This window comes from Lutra lutra, chromosome 15, assembly GCF_902655055.1.
Source record: "Lutra lutra chromosome 15, mLutLut1.2, whole genome shotgun sequence".
Taxonomy (NCBI): Eukaryota; Metazoa; Chordata; class Mammalia; order Carnivora; family Mustelidae; genus Lutra; species Lutra lutra.
Window position 1 is genome coordinate 5545473 of NC_062292.1, and position 15880 is coordinate 5561352.

The 15880-nt window shown below is 50.3% G+C and overlaps 1 protein-coding gene across 1 annotated transcript in view; it reads right to left on the reverse strand.

The window, feature by feature from the left end:
• Positions 1–774: 774 nt before the first annotated feature.
• STYXL2 (serine/threonine/tyrosine interacting like 2) overlaps positions 775–15880 on the reverse strand; it is a 37293-nt gene continuing 22187 nt past the window's right edge. Inside the window, 5 exon segments of the mRNA XM_047704963.1 lie at positions 775–3348; positions 3350–4089; positions 9685–9902; positions 11805–12036; positions 15438–15532. Of these exon segments, the coding sequence (XP_047560919.1) occupies positions 1279–3348; positions 3350–4089; positions 9685–9902; positions 11805–12036; positions 15438–15532 (3355 nt within the window). The 3' untranslated portion in view covers positions 775–1278.

Genomic DNA, 15880 nt, shown 5'->3' on the forward strand with positions numbered 1-15880 from the left:
TCACCCAGAAATGGGCAGCAACTGGCCTTCTTCCTGGCGGTATATGAAGACAATGTCATGTCATATGAAGAGAATGTTCTATAAAGCACTGGAAACCAGAGACTAAGGCTCACTGACATCTAGACAACTTGGAGCCCTTCAAGGCATAAGCCTATTTTCAAATCGTGCCAGGTGCTGCGTGTTGAAAGGAACTGTAGAAACCAGTCCACCAATGCTTGTCATAAGATGCTCAACACATGTCTGCTGGCTTCGGCAACCCAACCTGTGTTCTGTAAGGCAGACATACCTTGGGAATAAAGGGTAAAGCATTCTCACCAACTTAGCCCATCCAGAGTGCTGGAAGGATCCAGTGGGCTGCCCACTGCATGGTCCAACCATCCTCCAAGGAATGAAAAGCAAGGGTGACCTCAAGATTTCATGGAACCACACTGCCATCTCCTTGTGTTGGCCTTCGTTTCTTCTCCCCCCACCCCTGCCCCCACAGTTTGCTTTTTTTTCTCTGCTGTTCCAGAGGGACCCTGTCTCTGCCTATGTCTCACCACTCTCACCACAATACAACCTGATCTCCCTCTAATTCCCTGTTACTCTCTCAGGTCTTCCTCGTGTCTTCCCACTACACTGGGTCACAGACGAAATACTTGATCACTGTTTTAATGTGATGATAGTAGTTTTGTCTGAAGGCACAGCATTTACGGAACAAGGCACTCATGATCACCCATCTGTGTCTTTTAAGGTGGGTTCAAAGAGCTAAAAGCGACCAGAATGAAGGAGAAATGTCAGACAACATACCATTTTAATGGAGATCCCCAACATTTAAAAGAAACCATCAGAACTCAGCTTTTCCAGGAGAGGTGAGACTTGCCACAGAGTAAATTTCCTGGGTCTCACAAAACCTCCACCAACAGAACCATGTCCTGCATTCAGTCTTCCTGGATGTAAGCCGGAATCTCTGACGAGCTATGGTGTCATTGGGGAGCTCACCTCTCCAGTCAGCGCTGAACAGTATGGGACACACAAGCGAAAGGTCAAACCTTAAGAGGACATCGGGCAACAGAATGTGGTGTCAGTTGGCCCATCATTCAGACCTCACATGATGGCTCTCCTCCTCTCCACCTCTGGAGCTGCCTTGTACCTCTCATTTAGGCTCTGCCCCTCTGTATGAACCTCTCCACATCCCTGTCCCTTAATGGGCGGAGGCCAGGTGTGCCCTGAGCCCTATGCTAAGCTGTGCGGCTTCTTCCCACGTTCTCGGTCTCTCCCAGGCCCACCTTGCGCAGGTTACTCCTCCCTCCTTCTCTGCAGCTTCGTCCTGGTCTCTTCCTGCCGGCGTCTCCAGGCAGCAATGATGGCTTCGTCGTCCATTTCTTCCTCCTCCTCCCTGTCAGTGCTTCTCCGATACTGGGACCACCGCCCTGCAGCAAACCTCCCTTCTTCTCTGTTTTCCATCCTCTCTCTTTCTCCCTCCTCCTCAGACCTCATGAAGCTCTGGGTGAATTTCCTCTTGGCTCCGAATTCAGAAAAGTCTGAGTTGGACGACTCTTCCACATCTTCCCAGTCCCTGGGCCTGGCCCAGTTTGGACGCTGTGCTTCCGGGGACTCTTCCCCTTCGGAGGGCTCGGGGGTCCGGCGGAAGAAGTAGGGCTCTGGGCTCTCCTCTCGGGAGCTTGAGGTCTCACTGAACATGGACCTGGAGAACTTGTACATCTCTCTGCCCTCCCTGGTAGAGGAGGAAGACATCCGCGAAGTGCTCCTTACAGAGTTGCCGTTGGCCTCACGGAAGGAGGATGTGTCCTGTTCCTCCGACTGCGATTTGGAGAACTTGTAGCTAGAGGACTTGGACTCCGTCTCCCGGAGCAGCGAAGACCTGGTGTACCTCCCCCTGGAGCTTCCAGACCAATCACTCTGGGGAGGAGATTTGTCCTCTGTCCTGAGGCCGCTGAGCCACTGAGAGACGCTGCCTTCCGTCTCTCTGCCAGCCCGGCTTGCACTGCCACCGCGATCCGACACAGCCAGAGACGAAGAGGTGTCCGTTTCAGGCTTCTGTGAATTACTGCGGGAGGAATACCGAAAGCTCCCTATGGCACTGTCCGTGTCCTCCTCCCTGTCACCCACGCCATCATCCTCATCATCCTTGACCCTCTTCTTCTTGAAAAGGGAGCTCCGCTTGTTGTCCGAGGCCAGCTTCTCCATCTTGTACTCGGACATCTTCTCCCTCAGTTCCATCTGCATCTCCTTCTCCTTCCGGCCAAGCTCCTTTAGGTCAACGTTGTCGGCAAAGAGGCTATAGACAGGCTTGCTGGTCCCCCTGACTCGGCTCCCGAGACCTTCGGCCCTTGAGCCCAGCGCCGTGTGGGAGGACAGCAGGGCCGGCGTGTCGGAGCTGGGTCCCGGCTGGCTCTGAGGCAGCAGGCCACTGCCCAGGGAGGAGCCACTGTGGCCACTGAGCAGGGAGACCTGGTCATCCCCTGGGCCACCGGCTGCCGGCCTCACGCTAGCCACCGATGGGGAGCGGGACAACAGCAGCATCTCGTTCTGCTTCTGGGCCAGAGTCTCGGTGACCACATTGGCAATCCAGTTCTGAATGCTGGCGATGGAGATGGTGTCTCCAGGCCCCACAGGCAGGTTAGGCAGCGCTGCGGTAGGGAGAGAGGCCGAGCAGCTCCCTACATGGCTCCCAGCCTGAGAGGGGCGGGAGCTGTGGCTCTGGGTGCTGAGAACGGAGGCTGTGTCATCAGCTCCGACGGACGGAGCTGCCGACCAGAAGGCAGACAGGGGGATGCTCCTGCCGGCGGCCGACGAGTCTGCCTCCCAGCCTCCCATGGACTGGCTCTCCTCCAACGTCCGCCTGCTCCTCTCCAGCAGCTCCAGCCGCCGCTGCCTCTTCTTGGCTGAGGCAGAGTCCTCGCCCTTGCTGAGCTCCACGACCTCCTCCTTGTTCTCACTGCCCACCTTCTTCTGGTGCTTCAGTTTCCAGGCCTGGTAGGCCGTCAGGTTGACATCCGAGCTCCTCCCCTCCCTCTCTGCCTCCTCGGCACCTTGCTCGCTGCTGCTGTCTTCTGCCCCCAGTTCTTTCTTGTGAAATCCAAACTGGATTCTCTTGATCTTCCACCTTTCTAGGGCCGTGAGCTTGTCCTTGTTCCGGCTACAGAAGTTGTAGAAGGAGCTGGTCTCCGAAGACACGCTCTCCTCGTCGTCCTCCCACGCCCTGCTCCCCACCTCTGAGCCGGCGTCCACCTCCTCCCTCTTGCTCCTGGAGTGATAGCGATGGGAGGCTTCCTTCTCAATCTCCAGCAGCCTCTGGTTCCACACGTCCCAGGTGCTCTCAGTGGACACCGAGTCAGAGCGGCCCTCTCCCACCTCGGCTCTGGCGGCTGGTCTCCAGCTGCTGCTTCAGGACCCGGATGTCGTGGCTGCTGACACTCTCTGAAGTGCTGCTCTCACTCAGGGTGTGCCTCCGTCTTCTCCTCATGAATGAGCCGCCATCGCCTGCCTCCTCCTCCTCCTCCTCCCTCCCCCACCTCCGAAGCCCTTCTGCCTGGTACCTCTCATTCCGGCTGTGCCACTCCTGGATCATCCGGTCCACATCCTCGTCTTCGGGCTCCTCCCCACCCTGGCCGGAGGCCGACCGCCTATCATCTCCCCCTGGGGGGACCCTGCCTGTGGGGAGGCCTTGCCCCTTCTTCCACTCCTCGTACAGCTTCTCCTCCTCATCTTCGTCAATGAGGGTGAGGGGCTTGGACGCCTGGCTGGCCTTCCCCCAGGAGGAGCCGCTGAGGTGGCTGGTGGTGTCGTCCTCCTCCTGCACGCTGAGGGCGCGCACTCTGGCCCCGACAATGCTCTCTGCATCCTCACCTTCCTTGGCCTCCTCTGTGCCCCCTCCCTGGCTGTAGTCTTCCTCCCTCTCCTCCATCAGCTTCTCGTTGAGCTCCCGGAGCTGCTTCAGGAAGCCGTCGTTGGGGTAGATGGCGCGTTTCCGGCGCACGGTCATGAGGGCCTCCAGGACGGCCATGTTATGGAAGATCATCAGGTAGGCCACCACCAGCACGGCGGACCGGCTGATGCCCATCTCGCTGCTGACCAGGACCTTCCCTGAAAGAAGGCACAAGAGACAACAAGGTAAGTACCATGGCTTCCTTAGCGGTTTTAAAATACTGTTACGAAGTACTGTTCAGCTGTGCTGGGCCCAATATGGCTCCTTGCCTCTGGCATTCATCTGAGCTCCAGCGCCCTGAGGGACAAGCGTCACTGGCCCCCATCGCAGGTGTCAGCAAGGGTGGACAGGCGCCTGCCCTTGTGCAAGCATCCCCCCGCATTGCCTGAACGTAAGCAGGGAGGAGGGGCAGGGAAAGGGAACCAAAACTGTCCCCACTTTTGAAACACTGGAGTGCATTTCTACTTTCTTCTCATCAACGTGAGCACCGGTGGGAGGAGAAATGAAAGAATTGGGGAGAAGGTGAGAGAGAGAGGAAAAGAAAGGAGGCCAAGATGAATGAGTCACAGGACTGTCCATCGGGGAAAGCACACAGACATAGTGGAAACTTGAAAATCCCCTTTACAACATCCTAGATGTAGACCATCCACCATCCAGCAGAGCCTGAATGCTTTCTGAGATGGGGAGCTCAGTATCACACACACGCATGCACGCACATACCTTTCACTCCCTATTTAGATCAATCTACTCTTTTGAAATTTATTTTACATGTTAGGGTGAAGTATAACTTTCTGTAATGAGCAACCCATGCTCCTCTTCTGACATTCGGACATTCTGGGGTCAATAACAAACACCTGTACGAACCTTTTATACATAAATATGTTAGAGGATCACTAACATATTCTTTTTTTAAAAGATTTTATTTATTTATTTGACAGACAGAGATCCCAAGTAGGCAGAGAGGCAAGCAGAGAGAGAGGAGGAAGCAGGCTCCCCGCTGAGCAGAGAGCCCGATGTGGGGCTCGATCCCAGGACCCTGAGATCATGACCTGAGCTGAAGGCAGAGGCTTTAACCCACTGAGCCACCTAGGCGCCCCTAGCGTATTCTTTATTAATTTTTTTTCCCCTTTTCCTGGCTACTCTGGGTCTTTCAATGATCCTTCAGACATCTTTTCGTTTCTCATTACTATACTGGCCAAACTTGCAAGTCAAACTTTCATTAGTTTTTTTTCCCCCCTTAGGAGTCTATATCAGGACGGAGCAAATATACTTCAGGTTTGGACTGACCCACACAGGGCCGGGGAGGCCTCTCACCACTCTCATTCTAGGCACAGAGCCTTCACTGATGCCATTTAAGCTTTCACTGTGGATGGGTGTATCCTAAAATGGTCTCAGATTATCTTTTATATCAACTGAAACCTGTAAAGGTTTTTCAAAAAACTGATATTCTGTCATGTGTCACTTTTTTTTGGTAGCATTTTTAAAACATAAGGATAACTTTACAAATTCCTATTAACGTTTTTGGTAAATATAACCTATTCTTAGAGCCTAGTAGAAACTTTACCAAGTCTTGACTGTAGCATTCAATCAATCGGTTATCCCCTAGCCTCACTTATGCTTCGAATCCTTCATAAACTTGACAAACATGCTTTCTCTACCTTCATTCTAATGGCTGTTTACAATGCAGCTTGGAACCACAGAGACTCTTCCAGGCTGCCATCAATCTATTTGCCCCAAACACCTTTGGGGATGTTTGTTAAATCTTTGGAGGGTCCTAACTAACAATACAGGATGAGCAGGGGGTATCTTTTATTAGTATCTCTTGTATCACTGAAGACCTTGTCTGTCCCCCAGAAGGTCGGAGACCAAGGCAAGACTAGGAGGGACCTGAGGCCCAGTGGTGCCGGATGGCACTGCCACCAAAGGCCAGCAGGCCGCAGAGGGAGGTTAGTGGCAGAATAAAGCTGCTGCAGGTTCACCTACAGACCCACTGTCTCTCTCCTGCCACCTCCAGCCCCGGGCTCAGCTGTCCCTCACCAAGGATCCCCCTTTAACTGGCTGACCAGGCTACCGATTAGTATTGTCAGTGCCAAAGTCTGCCTTCCTTCCTTTGGAGGTGGAGTTACTGGGCTACCTCACAACAGGACACTCCAGGCACAACCAGCCAAGCTGCCTCAAGGACATGGCAGCAAAGGCTCCTTGGACTCAGTCTGGCAGAGACGCTGTTGGTGGTGCCGTGCTTTTCCATGCTGTGTTCTCTGCACACTGTGATTCCTCTGTGGGGCCTCAGGGGTGGCCTGAGGACAAGGGGGAAGGGGGGATCAGACCCCAGGTGACAGAACTGTCTGTCCTCTGTGAGGCACAAGGCCACACGGACACTGTACAGATAGTGCTCTGCACAACTCTGGGGGGCGCCTTGCACATCCAAGTCAGAGGAGATCTGTACAATTGTTTGGTTATGATAAAAAATTTCCAGCAGTCAAATGGCTTGAGGAAGGTGGTCTTATCCTGATTCGCAGTCACCATTTTGATTAGCAGCAGGGCTCAATGCGGGAGGGAAGTTCCCTCTAGAGGTGGTCCCTCTGTTCTAAGTTTGAAGGGTATGGCTAGTGGAGAGAGCGCTGGGCTTGAGTAAGAAAGGTCTCTTTCCAAGCTCAGTATGCCTCTACACGGTTGGCTTTTGGGTTGTATTCTCCCAATTCACAATTCTCGTCTTCCCCAGAGTGTTCCCTCTTTCCGTTTGTGAGAAAAACAAGAAGTACTTGCCTAGAACCTACCTTCCCCACCTTGCCACTATGCATAGAATTCAGGGTAGACAAAGGACCAGAGTCTTTGCCAAGCAGATTTTCTCTCTAGGAGATTTGGAAATGGGACAGAGGCAGGGAGCTAGCCAGTCTATGTGCAGGCCTGTGGCGGGCACACGGTCTAAGGTGGAAAGAAAAAGAGAAGATGGAAACCAAGGGTCCAGAAATTGTCCTGTCCTCGTTCAGACGATCCTGGAACCACATTCCCATCCTTGAATATTTTCTTGTAGTGTTATAATTAATGCTTGAGACAGTTTCTACTTATTAGCAACCCAGAGACCCTTGATTACTACACAGTAGCAAAGTCAGGAAACCTTCCATGGGTCTCAGTTTCCCCATTTGTAACATGTAAGTAACCTCCTCCACTGTGCTTTGTTGTTTTACTACACAGACCGCCAGCCCAGGTGTTACTGTTACCTTTCTCCTCCGTAAGAACTGACTCCAAAGCATCCTAGAGGAGAGGAAATGACAGAAACTAAGCCGGGGTGGGGCGGGGGGCTGGGTCATTTCTGGGGATGGTGATAACCATCAGACCAGGAGTAGGAAATACCCGGGAGGCAACCCCAGTAAAGAGAAAGTCCTTTGCCTGTGCGGCAGGGGTGCAGGGAGCAGGGAGGGAAAGAAGGCTGAACGCAACCGCCAGCAGGGGTGCGGGGCGGGCTCCCGCGTCCCTCCACCACTGGCGCCAGGACGCCCTGCGCACCGCTTCCCGCCACGGGGCCACCCACCCGGGCCTCACTGGAGTGCGGCTGCCCTCCTCGGAGCCCCGACGAGACCCTTCCCTGCCCCGAGGGGCAGAGCTCGGGTTCGCCCAGCCTGTTGCTGCTGCCTCCCTCCACGCTCCCAGCAGCTTCTCCCACTGCGTGGCCCTCACTGTCCGCACTTCTGGGGATAGTCACCATACTCGGGGCTGCGCCGGGCCTGCCCGCCAGGGCCGTGTCTGCCCGGGCTCCTCCGCGCCTCCCCGCTGGCATTTGCAGACTCTCAAGTCACGTTGGTCAGAAGGAATATATTTTTTAAAGTAGGGTTCCCCCCTATAAAAATGTGTCAAACGTTATATGTTGTTTTACATTCAGTTTTGTTCACTTAATCCATTATGAACATCCTCTCATGGTAGCAAATATAAGGCCCATTTTCATTTTTAATGACAGCCGAGTTTTCTAATCTATGCCCATATCAAAATGGACTTAACCGATCCACATTTGTGTTTCTGATCATTCACAGTATAATAATCACACAGTGACACCCTTGTAAGCACATCATTGCATGTATTTCTCATGTCTTTAGGGTGAGTCACTAGCAGAACTGCCCCCCATCCAATGTTATGAACGTCTTAGGGTTCTTACTGAGGGCGGTTGCTTTTTTTAGGCATTGAAAGAGAAGAAAACTATTTCATATATATACATACATATGTAACATACATACTAAGTTTATAAATCTCATTTTAATAAAAATATTTCTATAAAAATAGTCTATGTATAGATATACATACATATATTTATAAATATACACATATGCATACATGTATAGATGTCCCAGCGGCTGTGCTAAGTAAGCTTTTAGGTGCCTTTTAAAATGTTAGTCCTTGGCACCTGGGTGGCTCAGTGGGTTAAGCCCCTGCCTTTGGCTCAAGTCATGATCTGAGCCTGATCAGGTCCTGGGATGGAGCCCCACATCCAGCTCTCTGCTCAGGGGGGAGCCTGCTTCCTCCTCTCTCTCTGCCTGCCTCTCTGCCTACTGTGATCTCTGTCAAATAAATAAATAAAATCTTAAAAAAAAAAAGTTAGTCCTTGGGGCACCTGGGTGGCTAAGTGGGTTAAGCCTCTGCCTTCGGCTGGCTGGGGTTGTGATCTCGGGGTCCCGGGATCGAGCCCCACATCGGTCTCTCTGCTCAGCTGGGAGCCTACATACCCCTCCCTCTCTGCCTGCCTCTCTGCCTACTTGCGTTCCCTCTCTCTGTCAAAATCTTAATAAAAAAAATAAAATGTCAGTCCTCACAGTGATGTTAGAAAAATTATATCTTTTATCTTTGTTGTATATACAAGGAAACTGGGGTTCTCCTGGAGAGAGAAACAGCCTGGGGTTCCATGGAATGGAGATCATGTAGCAAAGCCTGGACTCAAGCCTGGGGTTTCTGACTGTGGATCCTGAACTCCCGCCCACCCCCCCCCCCAGAGCATGGGCTGCAGCCTGACTCCACTGAGGTGTCCTGTCAACTCTAGGGCTGAGTCTTGGGTCATCTTGGGCCAGCCTGGATGACAGCCACAGCCTTAGCACCACTCTCCTTGCTCCCACTCCTACCCTCCTACTGCTGCGGTCTCCCAAGACCAGAGAGAGTTTTCTAAACTGTAGATCAGACCAAGGCTCTGCTCAGCTACCTCACTTTGCCCTTCCACTTTCTGCACGACGGGGCCCCTGCCTCTCTAACCCTCAGCCACCATGCTGACCCGCACGAGCCTGTGATCCCGCACACACGGAGCTTATTCTACGGTAGGAGCTCTGCGCCAGCCGGCATGTCTCCTTGCCAGGGACGCCCTTTCTCCAATTTTTCTATGGCGAGTTCCTCCTTGTCACTCGCTTAAATGTCCTCTTTTGGAGAGGACCTCTCAACTGGGCTAGCTGGTCACTCCAACATATCATCCTAGTCGGTCTCTGCATCACTCTTGTCACTCTCTGACAGTTTTCTTTGCGATTTTCTCTGCCCTCACTGTAGTGTGAGATTCGAAGTTCAGGAGCTTTTTCTGAACCTCTCACCGCAGCACCGAGCAGAGCGCCTGGCATGTGTTCAGCCCTCGGTAATCACTGAAAACATGAATGATCGTCCTTTCCTTTCCCCTCTTCTTAGAACGAGACCACAGCCTTCTTAAGACAGAAAATCCCTTCTCCCCCTGTGGAATTCTAGCAGCCTGGGGCAGGCAGGACCCCACCCCCACCCCACCCCCACCTCACCTCTATAGGTCAACAAGGCTTCATCAAGGAACTCAGCAGCCTTCCGGAAATGCTGGGAGATGTCCACCTCGGGGAAGTCATCCACCTCCACACCCAAGTACTGAATCTCCAGGCCAGTGTAGAATTCGGGCCCAGTGTAGACGCCAGTGCCATGAGCAGCATTCAGAATGTGAGTAATTCCCAGCCTTTTCAGCCTTCCCTTGTTCACAGCTACACTCCTGGGGAGAGAAAGGCAGAGATAATTTCAGCCAGAGTCCGAGCTAGAAAGGCCCATTACCCCTGACACTGGGAGCCTGCTTTGGCTGGGTCAGGGAGGCCAGAGCTCGTTGAGTACCTTCTTCTCTGCTGTCCGGGGTCTGGAGCTCACTGCAAATGTGGTTCTAAAAAGGGGCCAGGGAGGGCTGGGACAGGGAGCTGGGAGGAGAGGGTAGAATGAAGAGGAGAACAAGACTGATATGCCAGGAAATCTTTGGTCTAGAGATCTCTGGTTTAAAATTCTTTGCCTTGGGGTGCCTGGGTGGCTCAGTGGGTTAAGCCTCTGCCTTCAGCTCAGGTCATGATCTCAGGGTCCTGGGATCCATCCCACATTGGACTCTCTGCTCTGCAGGGAGCCTACTTCCTCCTCCTTCTCTCTCTCTCTGCCTGCCTCTCTCCCTACTTGTGATCTCTCTGTGTGAAATAAATAAACACAATATTAAAAAAATAAAATAGGGACGCCTGGGTGGCTCAGTTGGTTGGACGACTGCCTTCGGCTCAGGTCATGATCCCGGAGTTCCGGGATCGAGTCCTGCATCGGGCTCCCAGCTCCATGGGGAGTCTGCTTCTCCCTCTGACCTTCTCACTCATGCTCTCTCTCACTGTCTCTCTCTCAAATAAATAAATAAAATCTTAAAAAAAAATAAAATAAAATTCTTTGCCTTGGAAATGGACATTCATTAAGACACAAAGTAGCAGACAAGAGTAATAATCAAAGTGGACATGCTTCACATTGATACGGTCTGCCATACTTTCCAAAGTCCTTTTACATGCATTCTTTGACTTTATCCCTAATAATAAACTCAAGAGGTAGGCAGGGTAACTTTTCATTCCCATTCAAAGATTATAAAAATGAACCTGAGAGCTTTTATGACATCCCAAGACTGAAAGAAAAAAAAAAAAAAAAAGACTGAACCAGGACAGGTGTTTCTGGTTTCTAGTTGAGAGCTCTGTTTGTTGCAGCAAAGTAAGTTGAGCTTCTTTTGAAGCAGCTGGAGGTGTCTGGGGTCCCTGGTGAGTGCAATGGGAATGTTTCTGGGTCTACAGAGAGAGCTGGAGATCACTTAGGACTTGGTGCCCAGCTCCAGGAATCAGGTCTGGGCAACTCATTACTCCCAGGGGGGTATGAGCCCCACCATCCAAAGTGATCTTCCCGACTGCCTGCCACCATGGGGGCCCCAAATTTCCTCCTTTGCTTCTGCATGTATGAGTAACTACGCAGAGAGAATATCTCATTAAGTAGCCAATGGATCAGCAAAAATCAGTCTCACAAACTAGCCTTGTGGTACCAATTATACGCGGGCAAGATCCTCCAGGAATAGGACATGAGTGAATTGTTTCATGTTTTATTTTGAAAACCACTCACAAACTTTTTAAAAATAACATTTTTTTCTGGTTATGCAAATAACAAATGTTTACTCTAGGAAATCTGTACAATTCTAAAGAAACCTAAAGAAGAAAATAAAAATCACTTGTAGAACCGTCTACTAGAGAATATTGTCACTGTTTTATCATATTCGTGTCTGATTGTTGTCTGTGCAAAACTGCATACACACATCTATATATTGCTCAACTAGCTATTATATATGTGTGTATACATATATATGTATATAGATACATATATATATATATATATATATATATACATAATTTGTTACCTATTTCTTACTATATTGTGAAAGTTTTCATTGGTTGGTAATAACATATAAAATCCAGTGTCATCCCTGGCTCCAAATGTCCCATCAGACAGCATCACTTTGCTGGATAGAGCTCTTGGGACTTTGCCTAAAGAGGAGGGAGTTTCACCTCTCTCAGGCATCAAGAGGGTAGGACAGAGGGGCGTGGCCCACCACGGTCAGACTCACTTCTCCGCTATGAAGACATTGGGCCAGACTTCATCCACCTCATTCCAGGGTGCCTCCTGGCGGTCTTGGACCAAGGCCCGCTGTAAATCCAGGACACAGGGGGTGTTGTACAGGCTGGTGTCATCCATCTTCTCCCTGACACGGTTGTACAGGTCCTCCACCAGCAGCTGCTCGGCCGACTCCAGCATGCCTGGACACTCGGCCTCAGCTCTGCTCCCCCGTGGCTTGAATTCTAGAGAAGGACAGGCAGCACTCTCATTAGAGTTAAGAATATCGTGGCCCTCCCTGTTCCTCAGGAGAATCTGGTCTTGGCCAATCTGCTGCTAGGACTCCGGGCATGGGGTGAAATACCAGGAAGGACTTAATGAAAGTCCGGGGGATGGGGGGGATGGCTGAGGGGGGCACTGCCTCACTCTGGACACTTATGGTCAGGACCAGCAGCCGTGTAGGTAGAGAGGTGGAGGTGAAGGGACACTGGTTTCCCTTACTCCCTCTTGCATTTTTCCAAAGCCGGCTTATAACTTCTTAGAGCAAGGTCCTTAAGTACCTGTCGTAGGTCTGATTCACACCTATAGCTCCCACAGTGCTCCATATAAACTAGAAGCACTTACCAAATGAATCAATGGCATTCTTTCACAACAGAATTCACTTTATTAGTTTGACTCCTTTACATTCGGAATGCAGATAACTTGGGAAAAGTAAAAACTTTCAGCATTTATGTCAGGTCACTTTCTCATACACATTTAATTTACTTGTTCATTTCATTTATTGTCTGCTTCTCCCCACTGGAGTAAGCACCTGTGAGTCTCAGCCCCACCCCACTTTCTGGCAGGGGGTAAAGGTTTGAACTCCCCTGATAGTCCCCAAACAGCATTCCTGGCCTTTCTGCCAACAGTTGGGAAAAGATCAGATTCCAAGTGAATTCAAGGGACGCCTGGGTGGCTCAGTCAGTTAAGGGTCTGATTTCAGCTCTGGTCATGATCCCAGGGTCCTGAGATCAAGTCCCGCATCAGGCTCCTTGCTCAGCGGGGAGCCTGCTTCTCCCTCTGCCTGCTGCTCCCCCTGCTTGTGCTCTCTGACAAATAAATAAATAAAATCTTAAAAAAACAAACCAAACCAAATGAATTCAAAATCTATTCACCCATATCTCCAGTAAACCTTTAACTCCTTCTCCTAATACGTTTGTTCCCAATGATCAAATTTGGGGGGAAGTGAGATATTTCTTTCTCTGGGAAGGTATATAAGAATAGTGGAGGGCAAAACCTTTGGGCCACTTAATAGCCAAAAATATTGACTAGAGAGAAGGGAAAAAGTAAGAAAGGAGTGTCGCCTGCATTGGCCATAACCTCTTGTGGGCACTGTTTCTCTCCCTGATGGGTGGAGAGCAGAGCCACGTTTGGCAAATAGACTCGGCCCAGCCCTTCGGGACGAACAGGTGTCTGTGAGCCAGGCTGGCTGCTCGAGGTCTGTGGGTCCTGGGAGTTCTGGGTTCTACCCAGGACTGAGCACTCCGTTTCCCTACAGCTCTTCTCTCTTTTTTCCTTTTTCTGAACCACTTGACAGGCCCCCATATCCCTGCATCAGATCTCAGCTCTAAATGTTCTCTGATCTCGGGTTCAAAAGCAGAAAGAAGAAAAAAGCCCTCCGATCCCAGAGCTCTATTTTGTTTAAAAATAGATGAAGCGATCCTATTCTCTCTACCACTGGGTCTTCTCCCGGGGCTCTCCTGGGATCTTACCTAGCAAACGTGAAAGCCCCCCTCCCTCCCTCCCCTAACTGAGACATCTCTCCTTTACTACATGTAAAAGGCAAAACTCCCTGATGTCTCATTAAAATATACAGCACCGTCTTCCTCAGCTATTTATATTGCTAGCTTGATTTTTTTCCCTTTCTTGATTTTTTTTCCCTTTATCTTGATTTTTTTCCCTTTCCAGTTTAAAAACAAATGTCCCAGCCCTTCATTCCTACTGGCATTCCTGCTTTCCCAAGGTCTCTGGCCCACCCTTGGCCTGTTCCAACTCCACCTCCCTCCCTGCCTCAATTCCTCCCATTTATTTCTACTACCTAAGGCTTCTTCAGAAGAAAACAAAGCCTGTACATCTCCCCTCTGAGCTCTTCCAGAGGCATGGCATATGAAGATGTCCATGAAAATGAAGGGTTCTTCAAAACACGTTTTTATCCCTCTGATCACTGGTGAGGAGGGCAATGTTTTGAAATATCACTTGATCCATTTTGCTTTCTCTGGCATATATTTTTTTCTTCCCCCACCACCAATCAGCCACTAAGAAAAAGGAAACTTAGGCTTAATGCCCCAGACAAGGGGAGAGTAGATAAAACCTAGAATTAAAAAAAAAAAAAAAAAGCCATTGCTTTGTTTCAGATTTCAATCTACGTGTGCAATGTCCCGTAGACATATGTATATCATTCTCTAGGCTTGAGAGCGAAGTTTCAAAGAAAGAAGATGATTTTCTCACAACTCCTAGATGTTTACTTATCAGGAACCCAAGCATGGAGAGGGGTCCAGAGAGTAAAGCACAGAGCAGAGATGTTGCAGGCTGGCAGGTGAGGGAAGTTCCCAAACACACAGGAGGAAAAAAGAACTTCCAGAGTTAGCTGCTGGGATCGATTCAGAGAGATCTACTGGGTGAAGCCACTCGAGCCTGGCTTGGAGCAAGGGAAGAGAGACCCCGGGCAGCGTAGTAAAAGAAAATAGAAAAGAACGTGAGAGTTCCTCAAGAAGATGGGGCCTCCTACCACCTGCTCCTACCACAAGCAGCAGCAAATGGAATTTCTGTCCTCAACAGGTGGACAGGAGATCTAGGTATCCTCAGGGACCCTGCGGGAACCCAAAGGGCCTGGGGACTGAGAAGGGGTGCTGGGATACATGGAGAAGGGGCAGCATGTGTGGCTCTCACCACTAAAAGCCAGGGAAAGGATCATGGCCACCAGCAGTGGTGATGCCCAAAGCCCAGCAGGGCCCGTGTCATTACCAACGCTGCTATATCCAACCCCAGCCCACAGTAGAGGCAGAGACTCCCAGGGCAAAGGGAGGAGAAAAGAAATTTGTTCCAAAATTGATTTAAGAAAAATCCATCCAATCAAGATAACTGTCCTTGAATGAAATACATAGCATGCTTTCTGCTCCAAAATTTACCATGTGCATATTAACCTTTCTCCCCACTCTACCTTTCCCTACCATAATTCAGATTGAAAACCACCTTCAAACACTAGTGGACATGCAGATCTAAATCTAGATATCCCTTTGAGCAGAACTCTCTGGGTGCTTCTGGTCATTTCTTGGGCTTTCAGGTCTGTGTGTCCAGAATAAGCCACCCCAGGATCCCTGAGATGAACTGAAAAATGGAATGGGAGGCCACAGGAGCAGATTGGAACTGCCTTCCTGGCTTTTAACTCAAGAGAATCATTCACACTCGTACCTAATAATTTCCACCTCGGGTTCATGAAGGTTGATGATGAGTTGTGTCGGCAGAATTGCCTTCTTTGGATCTGCTCCTCTTAATGGGATGGGTAGCACCTGGGAAGCACCTTGACCTCTTCCAAAGGGCCCTTTCCAAGGGTTCCCAGATGCGCTGTGGACTCTCCCTGCTCCCACCCACCTTCTGATGGCTTTACCTTCATTGATTATCTGCTTAGCCGCAACAGCTGAGGAGAGGTGAATGGGCTCCATGAAAATGCTTTCTGTTTCTGCATCTGAGACCATAGAGTACCTAAGAGAAGAGGATATCTGTGTGAGATGACTCTGGGTAGCATCTGAATGGGAGGCATTCTTTTTAGACAAGAAACTCAGACCTGGATTAAGGCACAGTGGACAACAATGAGAGATAAAGGGAAAGCCTTCCTAAGTTTAAGAACCCGGAGAATGCTGAACACTGCGGGTCAGTTGCCACCCGATTTCAAACCAGAGTTAGCATTAATGTGAGTTGATGTTTAAGGACATGGTAGTCTAGGCTGTGGAGGGAAAGGCATACAACTGTGGTTGGGAAGAACTTACCCCGATGTGATTTTCCTTCCTCTACTGGGTTCCCACCCTTGGATGTGCTGTTGATAATTTTTTC